Raw genomic sequence first — 23,529 nt, 5'->3', positions numbered from 1 at the left:
ACATGCCCGAGGAGTAACAAAAATATTGAAGCTACCAGCAGAAACAGATCCATTTTCTGCCAACACTGAAGCCCCCTTCCCTTTCAAACAACACTTACTTATAAAGTTGTGCTCCGAACATATATAACAATCTTCATCTATAAGAAGTGCAAACAATAAAGGAATTATGATGCCATTGCTAGTTTGTCAACCTATCCGTTCTTTCTCAAATTCAAACCCCAATACAAAAAGTAGATGGAATCTATTCAATAAATATCTGAACAATTTGCATATCTGCAGGACCAGAGTGCAAATGGTAAAGTTTCAGAGAGAAAATTGGAAAGGAGATAGATGTAAACATATGAATTTAATGATAAGCATTTAATTCTGGGAGGAGGTGGAAAACAGGTCATTATGGTCAGTTCTGTCATAATTGGCATGTGTCCGCTGAAGCCAATTAACCATCTTCACTTTGGCATACAACAATGGGCTTAAACCATGAATAAACAAAAAGATAGTAGTTTTCCCTCTAGAGAACTGATTCCATGACTACTTTAGCAACAAGAAGTCAGATAGCTCATTTAATAAATGCCAGGAATGTCATTCATTCTTTGGGGGTACTTCGTGGATGGTTGCGAAGAAAAAGCATTTCAGGATGTACGAGTATATTGTATACATTTCTCTGACATTAAACGTACCTTTGAAACCTTTGAATTCAGTAAACCTTCTTAATTGGGGTTTACGTAGTTGATCCAGCATAATCTATCCTTAACAATAGCCCTTCCATAGATGTGACACACTTTCAATAAGTTGAATACCATGTTGGCATTAAATCTTCATATCCAAAAGCACTGCTCCTTGTCCAGAACTAGGGTATTAGCCTCGGGGTGCAAGATATGCTATTGAGAGCTGAAATCCAGAGAGGTTTTTTCACCTATAGGCCTCGAACCTGTGTAAATTTCTATTTTAGAAGGTAGATGAGGGAGATCTCCCTGGTCTTCCTTAAATAAACAGATCTTGGTGTTTTAATTTAACTTTGCTATCTGCTAAAGATTTCTTAAAATTTCTGGAGAGACAAATTATTCTTTTTTTTGAAGAGAATACTTTGGAAGAGACTTCTAGTCTTATTGTATGGGATGCCTTTAAGGCTTTTATTAGAAGTCAAATTATTTCCTATACTGCAAGTGTCAAGAAAAAAGCTAACAAAGAGAGAATTGAGTTAGCTAATTAGTTAAAACAATTAGACCAAAAATATCCCTTGGCTCCACATCCTACTTTATATAAAAGGCGTGTTGAAATTCAAACTAAATATAATCTTCTTTTAACATATCCAATTGAAACTCAACTTTTAAAAGATAAAAGTTAATTTTATATCCACGGAGACAAAACAGGTAAATTATTGCAAACAACAGGAATTCTGCAGATACTGGAAATTCAAGCAACATACATCAAAGTTGCTGGTGACTTCAGCAGCAGAGCAGCAAAGTCACCAGCAACTTTGATGTGTGTTGGAGGTAAATTATTGGCTAGCCAATTAAAAACCTTTATAGCTAAACGGCAAATTAAAGAAATTTATAAAGCCAATGGTGATAAGAAATAAACGATATTTTTAAAGAATTTTATTCTAAACTTTATAGTTCTGACCCTCCCAAAGATAACACTGTAATGAATAATTTTTTAGACCAATTAAACATTCCTACACTTTCTGTTGATAACCGAAAACAATTGGATCAATCTATTTCGTATGAGGAAATTGCCGAGGCTATACATTCCTTGCACTCGGGGAAGGCTCCGGGTCTTGATGGATTTTCTGCAGAATTTTATAAGGTTTTTCCTCACTGCTTATACCTCATTTATTTGCAGTTTTTTTTGGACTCCTTTAAGTTGGGTAGGTTGCCACAATCTTTTTATAAAGCTTCTATTTCACTTATTCTTAAAAAGAATAAGAACCCAACCGAATGCTCTTCATACAGACCAATCTCTTTACTTAATGTTGATACTAAAATCCTATCTAAAGTTCTGGCCCGTAGAATTGAAAATATTTTACCATCTATCATTTCTGATGATCAGACTAGATTTATTAAAAATTGATATTCCCACTTTAATATTCGTCATTTATTAAATGTTGTTTATTCCCCTTCTAAGGAGATATCGGAATGTGTGATTTCTTTGGATGCTGAGAAGGCTTTTGATTGGATTGAACAGAATTATTTATTTAAAACTTTAGAAAAATTTAATTTTGGGCCCTATTTTATTCAATGGATTAAATTACTTTATTTATCTCCTTCTGCTTGGGTCCTTACTAATTTTCAGTATTCCAAACCTTTTAAAATTCAACATGGAACAAGACAAGGTTGTCCCTTGAGCCCTTTGCTCTTTGACTTGGCTTTAGAACCCTTAGCCATTGCTTTTCAAGAATCTAATGATATTACTGGTATTCTAAGGAGAGGGACTTTTCATAAAGTTTTGCTTTATGCTGATGACCTATTGCTTTTTATTTCTAATGTCGAGACTTCATTACCTCCTGTGCTTTCTCTGCTTTCTTGGTTTAGCCAGTTTCCAGGTTACAAACTGAATTTACATAAGAGTGAACTTTTTTCTCTGAATAATTTGGTATCAATTAATAATAACCTTCCTTTTAAAATTGTAAGAAATCAATTTACCTATTTGGGTGTAACAATTACCAAGAATTATAAGTACCTATTTAATGAAAAATTTCTTACCTTACTGAATTTTGTAAAAAGGACACTACCAAACTGGTCGCCTTTTTCATTATCCTTGATTGGCTGAATTAACTCTATTAAAATGAATATTTTACCTAAATTTATATACCTTTTTCAGGCATTACCAGTTTTTATTCCTAAATCTTCTTCTGATTCTCTTGAATCTATTATATATATGGAAAAACAAACATTCTCGACTAAATAAAGTTCATTTTCAGAAATCTAAGAAGAATGGAAGTCTAGCTTTACCAAATTTTAGATTTTATTTTTGGGCAGTCAATATACAAAATCTTATCTTTTGGACATATTATATTAACTTTGAGGACTGTCCGATATGGGTTTCTTTAGAAGCTAACTCTGTTAATAAATTTTCTATTATTTCTCTTCTCGGATCCTCACTTCCTTTATCCTTTAGTAAACTAACTGAAAATTTGGTAGTTGATCATACTTAGAGGATCTGGTACAATTTAGGAAATTCTTTGGTCTATTGAGATTTTCTTTGTCTAGTCCCATTTGTTCTAACTTTTCTTTTAAACCTTCGATGACCAATTCAGTTTTTAAAGAATGGGACAGATTGGGTACTAAATACTTTCAGGATTTGTTTGTGGAGGAAGTCTTCTTTTGTTTGAGCAAATGTCAGCTAAATATATTTTACCCAAAACTCACTTATTTACAAATTAGAGACTTTCTGGGTTCTCAACTATACACATTTCCTATAAGTTCTGATAAGGACTTATTAGATGTAATATTTAATTTGAAAAATTTTTCTAATGGTTCAATATCCAATATTTATGGTATGTTGCTAGGAATGAGAAATGTTCCTATAGACAAAATTAAAAATCTTTGGGAACAAGATTTACAGACCTCAATCTCTGAGGAAACTTGGAATGAAATTTTAAAATTGATTAACACTTCATCATTATGTGCCCGTCATTCCCTCTTACAATGCAAAGCGGTTCATAGTGCTCACATGTCTAAAGATAAGCTATCTCGTTTTTATTGGGATATATCTCCTTTCTGTGATAGATGTAATAATGGAGAAGCTTCAATAATTCACATGTTTTGGACATGTCTGAGCCTTGAAAGATACTGGAAGGAAGTATTCCAAACTTTCTCATTATTTTTCAAGGTAAATTTTAAGCCTAACCCTTTGACTGCATTATTTGGTATTGGTGGAGGAAAAGACTGTATTTTGGAGACACCTGGTTGCATATTTTGGCTTTTATCTCTCTTATAGCTAGGAGGGCGCTCTCGCTTAAATGGAAGGATGCTGTTCCGCCTACTCATGCTCAATGGTTACGGGATTTATGTCATGCTTAAAATTAGAGAAGATCTGTTGTTCAGTTTTTGAATCTAGCCAAGACTTTTATACATTGTGGGGACCATTTTTGAGTTATTTTCAAAACCTTTGATTTGTTGTTAAAGTACAGATGGTAGCTAATATCTTCTTGTACTCTGTATTCCCCTATGCAGAAACTAATAAGAATATTGAAAGAGAAGGTAAAGGAGACCAAGAAATTAAGCATATGCAGAGATGTGAAAGATAGAGGGCAAGATCAAGAACTGAACAGTGGAGGCCAAGTCTCTGAATGCTTTCAAGAAAGAGTTAGATAGAGCTCTTAAAGATAGTGGAGTCAAGGGATATAGGGAGAAGGCAGGAACGGGGTACTGATTGTGGATGATCAGCCATGATCACAGTGAATGGCGGTGCTGGCTCGAAGGGCCAAATGGCCTACATCTGCTCCTATTGTCTATTGTCTATTGAAATAAATGATCAGCAATAATTACATTGAATAGTGAAACTCAAGGGGCCAAATGGCTTCCTTCACTCCTATTTCAATTTTTCTATATATAAGTCGGGGAATGCAACTGAAATGGTCCAGCTCACCCGGAATATTGTGCTTTAGCCTCATTATAGGAAGGTCATGGAGACAGTGGAGAGAATCTAAAGGTGTATAAGAAAACAATAAAGGAATTATGATGCCATTGCTAGTTTGTCAACCTATCCGTTCTTTCTCAAGTTCAAACCTCAATACAAAAGGTAGATGAAATCTTTTCAATAAATGTCTGAACTATTTGCATATCTGCAGGACCAGAGTGCAAATGATAAAGTTTCAATGAGGAAATTGGAAAGGAGATAGATGTAAACATATGAATTTAATGATAAGCATTTAGGACGAGGGAGGATAGTTAAAAGGATGGATAGGACAAGGAAGGACTGTTTTCTCAGAAGAGAATACTGAGGGGAAATCTGACATAGGTACAGTACATAAAATGATGAGAGATCTAATCAGAGTGGAGAGTGGGAAGCAGTTCCTGCTGGTGGATTACTGTTTTAACTGAAGTGGCAATCAGGGAGCTTGTTGGCTTTAATGATCATAATTAGATTAGACTTAAGGATGGAAAAGGTAGGACAAGTCCTCAAGTTAGTTTTCTAAACTGCAGCAGGATTAATTTTGGTGGAATTAAACAGGTTCTACAGGGGTCAACTGGGTGAGCCTGTTTGAAGGGATAGAAAAGAATAGCAAGTGGGAAGCTTTTAAAAATGTGATAAAGAGAGTCCAGGGGCAACAGGTTCCTGCTAGGGTGAAGAGTAAACCTGGCAATTTTAGCAAAGCTTGGCTGGCGAGAGATATTGAGGCTCTGGTCAAGAAGGCTGGGGATGAGTGAATCCTTTGATAACTATAGGAAGATTAAGAATACTTTTCGATAGGGCAATGAAAGGGCGTGAGGTGCATCCCGCTGGTGGGGTTAAGGAAAATTCCAATAGGTTCTATAGCTAAAATGGAGTGAGTAGGTCTACTTAAAGATCAGCAGGGCCACCTATCTCTTGAGCCATAGGAGGTAGTGGGACTTCTAACAAATATTTTTCTTTGGTGGTTACTGATGAGAAAATCATGATTGCTCAAATGATAACAGAACAAAGTGGAAACAAGAGAAAATCTGCAGCTGCTGGAAATCCAAACAACACACACACAAAATGTTGGAGGAACTCAGCGGGCCATGCAGCATCTATGGAAAACAGTAGAGTTGACATTTCGGGCCGAGACCCTTCAGCAGGATTGAGTGGAGATGTTTTTGTGGACATTCATATTAACAGGGAGGAGGTATATTGTTACATTGTTTAAGAAGGGTAGCAAGGACAAGCCATGGAACCATCAACCAGTGAACCTAACATCAGTAGTGGGGAAGTTACTAGAAGTTAAGGGAATAGAAAGATCTTGATTAGGAGAAGTCAGCATTGGCTTTTTGTGTAGAAAAAAGCAAACAAAAACATAGATGATGGAAGGGCAGTGGACTTTGTCAATTTGGACCTTAGCGTGGCCTTCTGACATGGTTCTACATGACAGACTGGTCTGTTAGGTTAGATCCCATCTAATCCAGGAAGAGCTGGTTAGGTGTTCAAAATTTGCTCGCAAGTAGGAAGCAGAGAGAGGTGGTTCAATGTCATTTCTCAGCATGAAGGCCGGTGAATAGTTGTGCGCCATAGAGTATTGGTGCTGGAACCCTTGTTATTCATATTTATATAAATGATTTGGATGCAACTGCACAAGGTTTGATCAGTAAATTCGTGGATGACTTGAAATTAGGAGGTGTTGATCATTATAGTCAGAAGGTTATTGTAGATTACAGTGGGACCTTGATCAGTTAGTGAATTGGGACAAAGGGAATGGACTGCAATACAGCTAAGTGTGAGCTGATGCATTTTGGTAAGTCAAACCAGCATAGGAATTATACCATGAATAGTTGGACACTAGGGAGAATAATGGAACAGAGGGACCTGGGAGTAAAAGTGCATAGTTCATTGAAAGTCATGTGACAGGGAGACAGGGTAGTAGAAATAGTGTTTAGCACATTGGCCTTCATTAGTGAAGGCACTGTGTATAGGAGTTGGGACATTATGTTAGAATTGTACACGTCATCGGCAAGGCCACACTTGGAGTATTGTGTCCAACCTTGGTCACGCTGTTATGCGAAAAATGTAGTTAAATTGGAAAGAGTGCAGAAAAGATTTACAAGGACGTTGCCAGGACTAGAAGGCCTGAGTTACAGGAGAAGATTGGCCAGGCTATATGTCTTTATTCCTTGGAATGTAGGAGAATGAATGGCAAACTTCAACGATTTTTAAAATTATGAGAGATGTACATAAAGTGGAAAGTAAGTCTTTTCCCCATTATAGGGGACTCCAAAACAAGGGAACATAGATTTAAGATGAAATGGAAGGGACTGGAGGGGAAATGTTTTCAAGCTGAGGGTGGTAAGTATACAGAATAAGCTGGCAAAGGAAGTGCTTGATGCAGGTACAATTGTAACGTTTAGGAAGTACTTGGATAGGTATATGGTAGGCGAGGCTCAGAGGGATATGGGACAGAAAGTGGAACTAGCTGAGTGGGCACCATGGTTGCCATGGACTTATTGAACTGAAGGGCCTATCAGCATGCAGTACTGATCAAAGGCTATATGACTGGAAGTCACTGGTACAAAAGAACGGGGAAGAAAATTAGTAACACAAATTTTTTTAAATGCAGTGTGTGGTTGGAATTTTGACTGTAGATGTGGTAGGGGTAGCTTCCATTGTAACCATGATAAAAACATTGCGGGGCAAAAGTTTGCAAGGCTACCGAAAAGGGTACTGGACAGTGGAACAAGTTGGTTACCTTAGTAGAAATATAGCACAGATGCAATAGGCTAAATGGCCTCCTTCTGTGATGTAACTATTCTATGATTCTATGTCACTAAGAACCTGGGTGCAGGAGTAGCCTGTTAAGCCTGCTTTGCCATTCAGTCAGATTAATCTTGGCTCTTTCTCCATAGCCCTTGACACCCTTGTCGTTCAATTATCCATCAATATTCACATTGAACATATTAAATCATTCAATCTCCACAGCTCTATGCAGTGGAGTCCCAATCCTCTGAGAGAAGAAATTTCTCCTTTTCTCCATCTGCAATGGGTAACCCATTATTATGAATCTTAGCCCAGCTAGGGAAACATCCTCACAGTAATCATTCTGCTTATTCCCCTTAGAATCGTCTTTCATTCTTCTGAACCCTACTGAATGCAAGCACAATGTATTCAGTCTCCTTTCTTACATCAACTTTCTCATCCATAATCGACCTGGTAAACCCATGCATTTCCTGTTATGTAAGTGTATCATTACATATAGCACTCCATTTGCCTTCCCGATTGTGTACTGCACCAGCATGCAATATGCACTGGGGACAACATGCAACCCCCTCCCTCCACCAGCCAATCCCCCTGCTCCAGCACTCCAGATCTGTTTATACTGGAACATTCTGTACTTTCATTTAAATAATGATTCGTAATTTTATTTCTCTTTCCAAAGTGGTAAACCTCACATTTTCCTGCATTACACTCCCATCTGCCAACTTCTTGTCCACCCACATAACCTATTTATATCCCTTTCTGGGTTCTTCATATACTTAACAAAACTTAGCAAAGCACTCTTCTTTGTATCATCGCAAAACTATCGGCAGTGTACCCAAAGTACTTTTTAAACATTAAGCTGAAATGAAGATTTGCTGCATGAGGAAGGAATACAACTGAGATCTTGTAAAGATGCAAAACTGCAGGTTATTCAACCACATCTTCTGGTTACACAGAATGAAATGTGGTACCTTTCATGGCTATCAGATGTCGCAAGATACATTACAACAGAAGATGGACTTTTGAACTATAAACACTGTGGTGTAATTCAGGAAATATCCCTGCCAATTTGCATTACAAGCTTGTGACACTGATCCGGTAATTTAATTTAGAGACATTGGTTGAAAAATATATATTGGCCACGATACTGGGGAAATCCGAACAGAGGTCTCAGCATCTGTGAAGTATGTAGATTTCCCAAGTCCAGCTTCCATCCTACATACAGTTTCGTCTCTTAGATCAAAGGCAATGTCGCGGGACTGCAATATGAAATAAAAATATCTTCAAGTACTACATTATGAATCACATCTTGGTAACAGCCCACCCAAATTCCAATGAGAAACTAAATTACAGAGCAGGCTGCTTTTAAATGCATTAACCTGTCAGGTCAAAAGGAAGATGCACAAATGAAATATTTTGTCAGTCTCATCCTTACTATTTCTGATGAATACAAGTTCAATATTATGGGGCTGAAATTGCTGCACTGGCAAGCTAAATGGCAAAAAAATATTGACAGGACTTTTAGTCTCAGTCGGTACGTTATACCCTATTAATACCACACACTGTTAGAACATCAATGAGAACACCGGTATATTGATTTTAATGTTGTATTTGTGGATATCATGCCAAAGGCTCATCTTGCTGACCACTGAAAGCAGGACATTGAAAGAGAGAAACAGGGTTATTTAGAATAATTTAAAGACAGAGGCAGAAAGGTGAGATGAGATAAAATAAGGAACAGAATTACAACAAGACTGAAGAGGAATTTGTCCTAGTGTTTTGGATCTGTTTGGCATGGTGTGTGGGCACTGACATACAGTGGCCATTTTATTAGTTAACTCCTGTACCTAATAAAATGGTCACTGAGTGTATGTTCATGGCCTTCTGCTGCTGTAGCCAAACCACTTCGAAGTTTGACATGTTATGCATCCATGTTGGACACCACTGTTGTAACTTGTGGTTATTTGAGTTACTATTGCCTTCCTGTCAGCTTGCATCAGTCTATCCATTCTCTCATTAACAAGGCATTTTCACTCACAGAACTGCTGTTCATTGGATGTTTTTGTGTCTTGCACCATTCTTTGTAAACTCTAGACTGTGGTGTCTGAAAACCCCGGAAGATCAGCAGTTCTTGAGATACTTCAGTCAGCTCTTTTAGCACCAACAATCATTCCGTGGTCAAAGTCACTTAGATCACATTCCTTCCCCATTCTGATATTCAGTCTGAGCATCGTCTGAACCTGTTGACCATGTCTTCATGCTTGTATGCCTTGAGTTACTGCCACATGATTGGCTGATCAGATATTGCATTAACCAGCGGGTGTACAGGTTTACCTAATAAAGTGGCCAGTGAGTGTGTGTACAAATGTAAAAGGCCTAAGAGGCAAGGAACCAATAGCCTCGGTTTTCATTGGGAGTGCCAGAATGATGAAAATTATAAGATGTGAAAATAGTAAGCAACATACCCAAAATGCTGGTGGAACGCAGCAGGCCAGGCTGCATCTATTGGAAGAGGTACAGTCGACGTTTCGGGCCGAGACCCTTCGTCAGGACGTGAAAATAGATTGCTTTGGATATAAGATCATGTATATGACAGTAGAATGAAGTCCAAAAAAGAAGAAAATAATTTCAATGTTGGACACAATGTTTTCAGCCATGTGAATTCTTTCCAACTGTTTTGAAATAAAGTTTGTATCTGTTATGCTGGAATTGGTACTTAGAAAAGGAGCTTAGTCCTTCTAGTTCAGTGTCCACCATCGTAAAGAAACAGTTGTCGCAAAATGATGTTGTTAATTAAATATGGCAAACAATCACTATCTATTGGACAGAACTGGACACAAGGATAGACAGTAGTAGAGGATGGAGGCCCATGTATGGAAGGTCTATCAAAACTCTCAAATACTAAAAAAACTGAACAAACTGGGATAAAGCTTACATGAGAAAAATACTGCATTTGCCTTTTCATTTCACTATCAAATAATGGAGGTCAAATATAGTTCATTTCTGAACTTTTCAAACAAAAAATTAGCCAAAACTATAGTGTGGCAGCTCAAAAAATTTCAGTGTTTCTGCATTGCGATTCATAAGCTATGGACACATTCCATTCGGTAGCAATACTATATAAGGCAATCTGTAGGGGTGGGTTTTTGACATTTTTATGCATACATGGGATGTAAATATTGCTGCCATGGCCACTATCAAACATCATCAATAACTGCCTTTGAGCAGATGGTGATGACTTTATGAATTACAATGCAGCTTATGACAAACAGGATCTTTCAATGTTGATAACTGGGGAATCCCCAGATATTTTCAGCAGTAATGAATGACTCTTGTTATATTTCCAAGTTAGAACACATGCAACAATTTTTTATTTGTGTGTGATTAGAGCTACAGAGTATCTTTTTGCTTTGTGTTACATCTCAGCCAAAAAATTTCTAAATATAATTTATTTTCCTTTTCACAGTCAAGCTTGCAACCTGCTGAAACACCGCGAGTGAAGCCACTATGTGGAGCTGTGTGGGTTCCAACACGACAGTGAATGGTCTAGACCAGCAGTTCTGCTATGACCTTGAACTGATCCTTTTCATCCTCTCCGTCATTTACCTCATCATTTGCTTTCCTTTTAGCATCTGTTATAATTCCCTGCTGGTTCTAGTCAATCTGTACAACAAACCATCAATGACCATGCCTGATGTTTACTTCGTCAACATAGCGATTGCAGGCCTCATCCTCAGCCTAGTGGCACTGATCCAACTGCTAGGCCCGGACAATCCACAGTGGGCCATCTGGAACTTTAACAGAGAAGTCTACATCACCTTGCTGATCTTGTTCAATATCTCAGCTCTGGTCACCATGTACTCGACCACTTTGCTCAGTTTGGACTACTACATTGAGCAAGCTTTGCCAAGAACCTACATGTCCAGCGTCTACAACACCAAACACGTCTGCGGGTTCATCTGGGGTGGGGCTGTACTGACCAGCTTTTCATCTCTGCTGCTTTATGTGTGCAGCCATGTTCCCAAGATAATCGAGTGCTCAAAAATACAGAACAAAGAGGTGGCAGACACCATCATGGTCTTTATTGGCTTCTTTGTGCCAGCTGTAGCAGTAATCTATGCCTTAATATTGATTTTTCAAATTCGGAACCAGTCAACCCCTCTAGATCAAGATCCTGCGAGGCTAGATCCTTCTATACACCCGCTGGTAGTGGCCACAGTCTGTACGCATCTTGTATTGTGGGCTCCTTATTACATGACACTACTAATGCAAATTGCCTTTAAACCAAAAGGATCAGACTTAGTAACCCAATATCAAATCTACTATTTTGTTAAGGTCTTGTCAAAGCTGTTGGCATATTCGTGCAGCTTTGTTGTACCACTGCTTTACACTTATATGCACAAGAACTTCACCAGTAAACTGAGGCAATTAGTCAGAAGTCTGGACTGTCAGACTGAAGTCTGTTTGGCCCAGCACTCAGAAGGACACCAACAAGTTCTGTAAGCTGAGGTTTCTTCAAATGTATGGATGGTGCATGGCTTCACAAATCAAGACCAAACAAAAAAATGTCCACCCTGGTACCAAGAGCAGAAACCCTGCCAACTGACTTTAGCTATTTCTTGGGTCTTGTAGACAAAAGGGATCCAAAAATCATTCCATGGTAGAATATCACACTGGCTTTTATTAACTAATTCTTTAAATTTGTTGTCAAACCCAGCATGGAATATATTGTCAGGCGTTTATTGACACCAGAAATTGTGTCAACGTTGAATGGATTGGCATGCAAGCAATGAAAACAAACTTTCAAAAGGTTAGTACGGATCAAACCTAATTGAAGCTATTTTTTGGGTGAGTAACAAACAAAAATAATTGTAGGCAGTATTTGAGTCCAGATCTAGCCTACATGCTTCAAAGCTACAGCCAACAGCTGACTATTCACAGAGGCCAAATTTGTTTCCATGCTAAACTAATTGGATCGTACAAGCTGTGAAGTCTAAACTCTCTGTTCTGAATGTTATTTAAAAAGCTGACCAAATGAATGGACTTTTTAATGTGCTTGGAAGGACATTGCATCAAATTTTAAAACATAAGAACCACCCAGAAAACACCAGCAATTGACTTTTAACAAGACTGTGGGCTTTTTAAATTGCTGGGGAAACGTTAGCTTGTTTTGACATTTAAAGGACTGGTCACTATTGGCAAAGGGGTGAATGTGAATCTGCACAAGCGTCTTCTAACAAAATCCATGTAAACTGTGATCAGCTTCAGATTCACAGCATTATCACCTCTAACTGCTTGTATTTTATCCATTAAAATGTGCAACCTCACTAACTAATTTGTGTTACAATTTTGATTTTATAGATATATAAATAATTGCACAATTGCTGGATCAAACAACAATATAAAATAGTCTCACGCTATTTATTGTCTTCACTTTGTAAATAAATAAAGATATATCTAAGAAATTTATGTTTGGTAGCATTGCTTATTGAGATGTTTTTTACTCTTTACCTTGCTCCCCTCCACCATCGGATTTCTGAATGCTCTATAAACACCACCTCATTATTCTTTTTTTTACACTGTGTATTTATTTTGGTCATTTATAGTGATTTTGTGTGTTTGCAATGTACTGCTGCCACAAAACAACCAGTTTCATGTCATACAAAATCAATGATAATAAATCTGATTCTACAACTTAAAATTTCACAACAGCTTATGAATACATAGAGTGAAAATATTTTTTGTATATTTCCCATATTTTATCACAACCCAGGAGGTCACTTATCCTATCAAATCCATGCCAACTCACAGAGCATTCCCATTTACTTCCCTGTAACCCTATTCTCATCTCCCTGATTCTCCTGCCTCCAACCTAGAAATTTAGTGTATGGTGCTCTGCTAACTTATCAACAGTATGCCTTTAGGACGTGGAAGAAAACGGGGGTTTCTGTAGCAAGTCCACACAGTGTCAGGGAGAAGGTACAGACTCCACACTGACAGTGTCCAGATCACTGGAGTATTAACCGCTGCACCTTTTTGCCTATATGGGCAGCACAGTGACATAGTTACAACAGCCATTGCCTCACAGAGTTGGAGACCCAAATTCAATTGTAATGTTGGGTACAGTCAGTGCGCAGGTTGCATGTCATTGCGTGGATCTAAAAATTTCTCCTCGTGCTCCAGTTTCCTCTCATACCCCAAAAATCAGCTGGACAAATAACCACATGAATATCAGCTTAACATGGACTTTCTGTTAACTTGTAGAAGGGAACACAACAGGAGTAGGCACTATTCAATATGATCATGACTCATTATCCAAATTACGTACCAGGTTCCTGCTTTCTCCTGCATTCTCTAATGTCCCTAGCCTTTGTAAATATACTTAATTATTTCATGAATATATTTAATGATGTGGCCTCAAATGCCTTCTGTGGTAGAAAACTCTGCAGGTTAACTGCTTTCTAATGGTTTACCCCATGTCCTTCGGCTGTGACTCCATTAAGCACACCCTGCCTGCATTTTGTCTGTCCTGTCCCATCAAGATTTTATAAGTGTCAAAACGTCCCTCTCATCTTCTGAAGTCTAGTGATACAAGCCCAATTTTCTCAGTCTCTCTTTGTACATCAGTCCCCTAGGAGTCAGTCTGGTGAGCCTTCGCTAAGCTTCATACACGTAACTTCTTAGTTCACGTCAGCTTCTTACTTCAGTGGTTGGTAAGCTGATGGAGAAGATCCTGAGAGGAAGGATTTATGAACATTTGGAGAGGTATAGTATGATTAGGAATAGTCAGCACGGCTTTGTCAAAGGCAGGTTGTGCCTTACGAGCCTGATTGAATTTTTTGAAGATGTGACTTAACACATTGATGAGGGTACAGCCGTAGATGTAGTGTATATGGATTTTAGCAAAGCATTTGATAAGTACCCCATGCAAGGCTTATTGAGAAAGTAAGGAGGCATGGGATCCAAGGAGACATTGCTTTGTGGATCCAGAACTGGCTTGCCCAGAGAAGGCAAAGAGTGCTTGTAAACGGGTCATATTCTGCATGGAGGTCGGTCACCAGTGGTGTGCCTCAGGGATCTGTTCTGGGACCCCTACTCTTTGTGATTTTTATAAATGACCTGGATGAGGAAGTGGAGGGATGGGTTAGTAAGTTTTCTGATGACACAAAGGTTGGGGGTGTTGTGGATAGTGTGGAGGGCTGTCAGTGTTTACAGTGGGACATTGATAGGATGCAAAACTGGGCTGAGAAGTGGCAGATGGAGTTCAACCCAGATAAGTGTGAGGTGGTTCATTTTTGTAGGTCAAATATGATGGCAGAATATAGTATTAATGGCAAGACTCTTGGCAGTGTGGAGGATCAGAGGGATCTTGGGGTCTGAGTCTATTGGACACTCAAAGCTGCTATGCAGGTTGACTCTATGGTTAAGAAGGCATGCAGAGCATTGGCCTTCATCAATCGTGGGATTGTGTTTAAGAGCTGAGAGGTAATGTTGCAGTTATATAGGATTCCACTTGGAGTACTGTGCTCAATTCTGGTTGCCTCACTACAGGAAGGATATGGAAAATGTAGAAAGGGTGCAGCGGAGATTTACAAGGATGTTGCCTGGATTGGGGAGCATGCCTTATGAGAATAGGTTGAGTGAACTTGGCCTTTTCTGCTTGGAGCGACAGAGGATGAGAGGTGACCTTATAGAGGTGTATAAGATGATGAGAGGCATTGATCGTGTGGATAGTCAGAGGCTTTCCCAGGGCTGAAATGGCTAACACGAGAGGGCATGGTTTTAAGGTGCTTGGAAGTAGGTAAACAGGAGATGTCAGGGGTAAGTTTTTTTACGCAGAGAGTGGCGAGTGCATGGAATGGGCAGCTGGCGGCGGTGGTGGAGGCACAAACGCTAAGGTCTTTTAAGAGACTCCTAAATGGATACCTGGAGCTTAGAAAAATAGGGGGTTATGGGTAAGCCTAGGTAGTTCTAAGGTAAGGACATGTTCGGCACAGCTTTGTGGGCCAAAGGGCCTGTATTGTGCTGTAGGTTTTCTATGTTTCTATGTAACATCCTTTCTCAGATAAGAACACCAAAGCAACACACAAACACAAGGTCCTGTACAATTACAATAAGATATCCCTGTTCCTGTACTCAAATCCTCCTACAATGAAGACCAACGAGCCATTTGCCCTCCTAACCACCAGCCTCACCTTGATGTTTACTTTCATTGGCCGGTGCATAAGGATATCAACCTCTTTCCTCATCTAATCTAACGCGGTTCATGTAACGATCTGCCTGCCTGTCTCTGCCTCCAAAGTGTTATCTACTAGGTATGTCTAAAAAAAATCCATTAAACTTGCCTAACATAATTTGTTTCTCATAAATCCACGTTTACATTCCTATCATGATTCCCCAAATGACATGTTATTACATCTTTATTAACAAACTCTTATGGCAGTGTTGCAGTTAATCTAATGCTACTACAGTACCATCAACTTGAGTTCATTTCTGAGACTGTGTGTGTAAGGGGTGTGTACATTCTCATTGTGACTGTGTGGTTTTCCTCCAGATTCTCCGGTTTCCTCCCACCTTCCAAAGACATACAGGTTAGTAGATTGACAGGTCACAGACTGCAATTGGGCAGAGTAGGTTCATTAGGCCAGATGGGCCTGTTACCATGTAGTATCTCTAAATAAAAATAAAATATATAAAAGAATCCCCTCTACAAATGTCATTCTAATGAGCCTGTAATTCCCACCTTTTCTCCCTCTTTTATTAAATAGTGGGGTTATATTAGCCACTTCTCTCCAATCTGTAGAATCTGATCCAGAGCATAAAGGATGTTAAAAAATGGCCACTAACATAGCTACTGTTTCTAGTGCCACTTCCTTTGAATGCAAATAATCAAGTCCTGAGGATTTATCTGCCTTCAATCCCGCCTTCTCACAAGACAATAGGCTTCCTATAATTTCGGGGAGGTGATAGCATCATCCTTTGTGAAATGAGAATCAAAATAATTGCTCAAGAAATTTGAAGCAACTGTTGACTAAATCACATTTTCATATCGTTAATCTGCATTTCATTGAGTCAACATGAAGAGAGCTGCTTCTCATTTATTACAAGCAAATTCAAAAGAGGAATCGACATAAGACTGTAAGACAGAGCAGCAGAATTAGGTCATTCAGCCCATTGAATTTGCTCTGCCATTCCATCATGGCTGATTTATTATCCCTCTCAACCCCATTCTGCTCATACAGAGATGGGTGTGTAAAAAGGGACTGAAGGATCATTGCAGACCCAAGTCACCTCAACCACAAACTGTTCCAGCTGCTGCCATCTGGGAACTGGTACCGCAGCATAAAAGCCAGGACCAACAGGCTCTGGGGCAGCTTCTTCCACCAGGCCATCAGACTGATCAATTTACGCTGATACAGTTGTATTTCTATGCTACTTTGACTGTTCTGTTGTACATACTATTTATTACAAATTATAAGTGACACATTGCACATTTAGATGGAGACGTGATGTAAAGATTTTTACTCCTCATGTAGGTGAAGGATGTAAGTAATGAAATCAATTCAGTCAATTCAATTCAATTCAAGTTTTTTTCTGAAAAGCTATTTCTTTTTTTTTGCCATAACTGCAATTTTGAAAATCACTCTAAAGATCTTCACAACACAGCTAACCATGCCCTAGTCAAGACATGTTCCTTTAATAAATTCCTGTTTTGGAGCTTAAATTGTTCTTTCAAATATGTCTAATGGCATTAGTGGAATTCTTTCCCAGCATTAATATTTCACACATTTTCTCCCAAACAATTTGCTTTAAAATCTTGTTCCCTCTAGCCATGAGCTGGCAAGTACTGCATATTAACGATGGTGGAAGTGGTGGGTTAGAAACACAGATCAGAGAAAGTAGAGACAGTGAGAAAGCTTTAGAATCAGAAGTGACAAAAGAAAACAAATCAAATTTATTGAGTACTGCAATTCAGGAAAAGATCCCAAGATGCTTCCCGTGACTGTAAATGAGAGTGTCAGGGGAATAACTTGAAGTTCTTAAAGAAATAAACATTACAAGTCTGAAAATCTAAGTTCTTTAGGGAGGCACTTCCAATTGACAGGGCTAGGCAACCTAAGGTACAACAGGGCACAGTAACCTGAGGCCAGATTCGGAGCAACACAGAGTTTACACAAAGATGTAGGGCTGTCAGAGGTGCTGATGCAAACTGAGTGGTGTAACCCCCTCACAATTCAAATCAAGACTCTGCTTAGTTCAAGCCGGTTTGGAAAAAAAAAACAATGTTCACTCCTTATTAATTAGTCTGTGATTTCATAAATCTGTAATTAACGGTTCATCCTTTTATTCATCTGAAGCCGTCGTCCCATCCATAACCTCCATTGTCTGACTGATACAATTAATGAGGTCGACAGCAGTAGCCAAAAAAAACAATTACTCTGCAATCTGTTCATCAGGCTCCCATATAACAGATGAGCTTGTCCACTGACAATATAACAGAACATTCCTCAGCAAACTATAAAACGGTCAACATTACTAATCCTTTCCATCTATACTTCGTAACCAAGTGGACATTATAATCTCTCAGACTCTGAACAGGCAGAATCCTATGCGTAAGTCACCCTATGTGTCACCAGCCACCTACTACTCCACCCTCTGGTTTTTGGGACATCAATTTTAGGAAAGCACTTTTGTTGATTTTTGACAAATTGCTGTCCACATGAATGAGAGAGAGTTGCTCACTTTGCAAATAGTACATAATGCCCAGAGCATAAGGTTTGAAAAGCTTGCAGGCAAAATTTAAAACAGGCAGTCATGTGCATCAGCAAAGACAGCAAGAAGAGCTGTCTTCTTCTATTTCTATTTCTGTGAGAATAGAAATAAAATCCAAATGTATCAGAGAGAACACTGGCTGGCAAAAGTGAAGAGGAATAATGAGAAAGGTGGCCGATGATACAACAATTGGTGGTGTAATTGATAGTGATGAGGACAATCTAGGCTACACGATGACATTGATCAATTGGCAAGATGGACATAGCTGTGGCTTAGCAAGGGTGAATTGTTTAGTCTTAGGGAATATTAAGGAACCTCAATGCACATGTCAAAGGTAAAAAATTGGTGAAGATAGCCTAAGAGACAGGCTCCATCTCTCTCTTATTCTCCACTTCGCCTCCACCACATTTCCCAGTCTGTTTCCACATATCACTTACCAGCCTGCCTCTAATCTTCCTCTTCTTCACCAGGCTCCAGCTACCCATCATCACCTCCCTTATCTGGTTCCACCTATTACCCACCAGCCCCTGGCCTACCTCTTTATATACTGGCTATCTCCCCTCGGCACCCTCAGTCCTAATGCAAGGTCTCAGCCCAAATCATTGACTATCCCTTTGCCTCCAAGGATGCTATCGACTCACTGAAATCCTCCAGCAGTTCGTTTATTGCTCCAGGTTCCAGCATCAGCTGTCTCTTGTGTCTCCAAAATATATTAGTACTATGGCCGTTTCAAAGAGATTGAGGCTCCTCTCCAGTTCAGAATCTCCTTCTCCTCAACCGAAAGCTTACATTTGTTAAAAGTCATGACATCAGGCTGAAAACATTGCAGGAGATTTAAATGGATGCAGATGGGAGAAATGAGAAGCGGAAGGTACTGAAGGGACTGGATGAGGCAGGGTGCCAGTAGCTCATGTGGAGCATAATGCCGGTTCAGTTTAGTGGAACTTCCTGTTTGTACGTATTGTAGGCAAAACTCTGCAATATGAGACTACGAGATGATCTGGTCAAGATGGCATGTTGGAGCCTGTGATGTGCAGTTTAGAGTTCGATTGAGTGATCTGGAGCTCTGCTATGCCCAGAGGGAACGGCAAGCATGGGTTGCCTCGTGCAAGAATACTAGAGACGGGGCTCGGGGCCATGATCGTCTCCAGTTTGAAGCATCGAGGAAGATTGAAGCATCGGAACAAATGCCAAGGTGGTCAGCGGTCGCTCTCCACGGAGGCCACGATTGTGAGCTGGGTGGCAGCATTCGGAAGGCCACAGGTGGGCAGCACGGCAGTCGCTCTTTGTGGAAAGACTCAGTTTGAGCGTCTGCACTCGTCAGTTCTGGAGGGAGGATGTCTTTGAAATTCTGAGATTTATGTGATTATTCAACTGTAGTTTATATTGCTCTCGTTGAGTTTCCTGTGATTTCTTTCTTGTTGCCGATTGATGGGTTGGGGTTCTGGGTGGGCGATGTGTTGGCTTTTATACAAGGAAGGGATTGGTTTCTGATGTTCTTGTTGGCTTTGTGGTGGGAGATCTATTGGTTTTTGTGTGTTGAAGAGGGGGTTGGGTTGGGGTTTGGTACTGTTGGCACGGTTCTGTTTTGCAAGGGAGGGGTTGGGGGTTTAATGTTGTTGCTTTTTTTTTGCGAGGGAGGGGGTTCAGGGTTGGGGATTTTGATGTTCTGGCTACTGTTTTCTGTGTGGGTGGTCTGTTGGCGATTGTGCGAGGGGGGTTGGGGGGTTTGGGGTTTGGTGCTTCAGCTACCGTTTCCCGTGTGGACAATCTGTTAGTTTTCTTGTGCAAGGGGTTTGAGGTTTGTGAGTTTTGTTTCTTTTTCCTTTTCATGCAGAGAGGGGGTTTGATGTCTTTTCTTTCAACGACTCTCTTGTGTTTTCTGTAATCCATGGCTAACTGGAGAAGGTGAATATCAGAGTTATATTGTACATGCATACTTTGACAATAAAATGAACCTTTGAAATACATTGCCATATTATTTTAGTACTTCAGCTTAAGGCTGTGAATGGCATTTATAATATGAAAATCTGAGCAAGATATCAATGGGAGTTTTACTTTAATCAATCTGATATGATTTATTCAGTCACAAGTACTGAACTGACAAATAAATCTTATACACTCCTCAATTCATTACACGATAGGAAACATGGTGCATGCCTACAGATGTATTGTAAAATTTAAGGGCCCTTCAATTAAAAAAAGTACATTTTTAATTCATAATAGGTTTCCAAGTACAATTTTCTGAGTTTTTCTTTCCTTGTACTGTGTTTTTTAGTACAGGTACTATGTTGATAAAAATTGATCTTTCTCAGTAGAGTAGAGCTACTAGGACTTGATGTTTCAATCCCTGTGGTAAGTCGGCACTCTTGAAGTTGGCAGTGGGCTTGGAGTGGTGACAAGGAGGGAGGGTAGGTACGTCATTGGGGTCATCAGGTGGGCACCCTCCTTCTTTGTCGTTTTGTTGATAAGCCCACGACGTCTCCAGAGGGCTCAACGGTGCTACCTGCCGTCCCAGATACACCCCCTTCAGTTCCATACCCTCCTGTCTTCATCTTGCAGCCCAGTTGCTGTCTTTCTTTTTAATCCAAATCCAATTGCTGCTTTCTTCTGCTGCGTTTGACAAGGACTTGATTGCTTGTTGGAGGGAGTGACCCCTCATCCCCATCTTCTTCAATAGATCTCAAAATGGGTTGTGAATGGCTTTTCCTTAGTGAAATGGTTTAAGAATAAGGGGTAGATCATTTAGGACAGAGTTGAGGCGGAACTTCTTCTCCTAGAGAGTTGTGGAGGTGTGGAACGCGCTGCCTCAGAAGGCAGTGGAGGCCAATTCTCTGGATGCTTTCAAGAAGGAGCTAGATAGGTATCTTATGGATAGGGGAATCAAGGGTTATGGGGACAAGGCAGGAACCGGGTATTGATAGTAGATGATCAGCCATGATCTCAGAATGGTGGTGCAGGCTCGAAGGGCCGAATGGTCTACTTCTGCACCTATTGTTTATTGTCTATTGAAATGTGCTTGAGGGGAAAACACAAAAAGTACTCAGATCAAAGGTCGTAATCTTGCACATGATACCTGTCTTATCTGATTAAATGAGTACAAAATGACACCAATTCCTGTGGAACGCTTGTTTGGAAAATGGGTCATCTCGTTCAGACTCAGACCAATCACTGGTAACTGCCAGTTGGCATGAGTCTTCAGAGGGCTGCATTATGCAGCCACATTATTTAATCAGAGTATTCACAAACGTCTGGAGTCTACTACACAGCACTCAGAGGCTGGCTCTGAAGCCCATCTCCCTGGCAACTTGAACATGTCCATACACAAACTGCCTCATCCCTGGCATCATCGTAGAAAATGCAGAATTTTAGACCTGTTCAGCGCAAGTGCTTCTGTGCCAGTGCTACCCAGTTTGAAGTAAAGCTGCATGCAAGATCAAGCCTTGATGGTACGAGGAGCCTTAGGAAGGTTAGTTAGAAGACTCCAATCCCTTAGAAACGATGTCTACAGACATAAAACCCCATAATCCTATCTCAACCTCCCTGTGCAGCAAGGTTGCCATAGGCTACGGTTTTCCAAGTTCATTCAAACTGGGGATGATGGATTTCTGGATATTAAGGCTATCCAGGTATATTGGGGAAGTGCAGGAAAATGACACTAAGATCAAAGATCAGCCATGATTAATGGCAGAGCAGACACAAAGGGTCAATGAACTTACTCCTGCTCCAAATTCTTATATTCGTATTCTATGCAGTGATAACTGACCTGTATTGCACCATACAGATTAAACTACAAAATAGTAGAGGGCTGTCACTCAAACTCTCCACACAAAATGACAATCTGGCTACTTTTCCTTCAGCTGAGCACCATCAGGGTGAGCAGCCCCAATGACATGCATGCATTGTGGTACTTCTGAACGTTCAGGTGGTGATAGGTGGGACCTGTAGTTCTTTAGTCTTTCACAAACTAAAGCCGTTCAAGAATCTCAAGGACCAATACCTTCTGAATAGAGATGACATGTTCAGCCACAAGAGGCACTTGAGTCTTTTCCAATATAGATTAAATGTGTCCCTGAGAAATAGAAAGTAGTACTTTTTGGTAGAAAGTATAAGAAGAGGTCATGTAAGTTAGAGTGCATAATTCTCGGGTACAAGAACAGAAAAAAAGCTCTGGAAGGTATTTATTGTTTATTGAAAGTGATAATGTCGCCAAGAGAGTGGTTAAAAAAGCACTTGGGATCCAGGGCTTTATATTAAGAGTTGCAGAGTACAAGATCAGGGATGTCATGGTGAATCTTTAAAAACACTGGTTAATACTGTAATATTATAGCCTGCACTGGGTGCCATTCTTTTGGAAAGATGAAGAGGACTTTGTTTATGTGAACAGAGAAGAAAGGATGGGGAACAAACAAAAGTGCAAGATGATCTTCAAATCTTGAAGCGTATAGTCAGCTTCCATTTGAGATGCCAGTGAGGGGATCTTTCTTACAGGGTGAATGGTTAGGGTTTGTATGCACTGCCAGGGTAGGAATGAAGGCAGATTCAACTAGTTTTCAAATGGGAATTGGATTAAGAAAAGAACTTTCAGAACTGAGAAACAGAACTAGCTGGATTGCTCTCACAAAGAGCCAATAAGCACTTGACAGGCTCTAAGTGTCCTCCTTCCATCTGGTAACTGTTCTGTAATTCAGTATCCAGGAGATTCAACAGATATTTTGATCCTGGGCCGTCAACGTGATCTCATGTTTTTTTTTGCCTCCTCAATAAAATGAGAGCTGGTCCTTCACTTTTAATTTCTGACCATGTTCCAGCCACTGCATCTACGTGGTGTTAATTTGAAAGGTGGAAGCCCAGTGAAGAATATATGTCAGCTCCTCCAGATGAGTTTTCACCATCTGCACTGCTTTGGGGTGAGTGGCACGCAGGTCTCAGCAGAAAGGCTGTCTTATTTCATCCTTTGTCTTGTCTCCCACACGTTTTCAGCATGAGGCACTGAAGCAGGAAGAGGAAGATAAGAATAAGGAGGAGGTTAAGGAGTGGCCAGAGGTTAATCTGAGGATGCCTTTACAGGGCTCCATGCTCAGTAAATGAGTTTATAGACATTGAACCAAGTGGCAGTACACCCATTAACCATTCCTACTTATTTTCTTAGAACTTTTGCTGAGAAGTATAAGCAGTTAGCCATACCAACTCTAGTGCACCATATGTGCAAAAGCTTTCAATCTGGTCTCATTATGAAGTCCACAATAAACATCCATTAGTAATAATTTGTACAGAAAGCAGAACTAATGAAGTTGCATCCAGGATGGAGACTTCCTGAGCCAGCCCTGTTGTTCACTAATTTGTCTATTTAGAAATGTTCCATAGTTCCCCGTTTAATCCTTTGCT

At 39.8% G+C, this 23,529-nt stretch overlaps 2 protein-coding genes across 6 annotated transcripts in view; one reads left to right on the top strand and one right to left on the bottom strand.

Moving 5' to 3' along the window:
• gpr146 (G protein-coupled receptor 146) overlaps positions 1–12,869 on the top strand; it is a 125,937-nt gene extending 113,068 nt beyond the window's left edge. For 4 of the 5 annotated variants that reach the window (XM_063058979.1, XM_063058983.1, XM_063058981.1 and 1 more), the window contains one exon: positions 10,835–12,869. In XM_063058979.1, the coding sequence (XP_062915049.1) occupies positions 10,876–11,871 (996 nt within the window). In that variant the 5' untranslated portion in view covers positions 10,835–10,875 and the 3' untranslated portion in view covers positions 11,872–12,869. The remainder of the gene's footprint in view (positions 1–10,834) is intronic. The other variant, XM_063058978.1, reaches the window with a different exon arrangement.
• The window catches only part of LOC134351987 (uncharacterized protein C7orf50 homolog), a 440,201-nt gene that overhangs the window by 159,781 nt on the left and 256,891 nt on the right, over positions 1–23,529 (bottom strand). The window lies entirely within an intron of this gene.

The sequence above is a fragment of the Mobula hypostoma genome, chromosome 9 (genome assembly GCF_963921235.1).
Source record: "Mobula hypostoma chromosome 9, sMobHyp1.1, whole genome shotgun sequence".
Classification (NCBI taxonomy): Eukaryota; Metazoa; Chordata; class Chondrichthyes; order Myliobatiformes; family Myliobatidae; genus Mobula; species Mobula hypostoma.
This window is presented reverse-complemented; position numbering and strand designations above follow the sequence as displayed.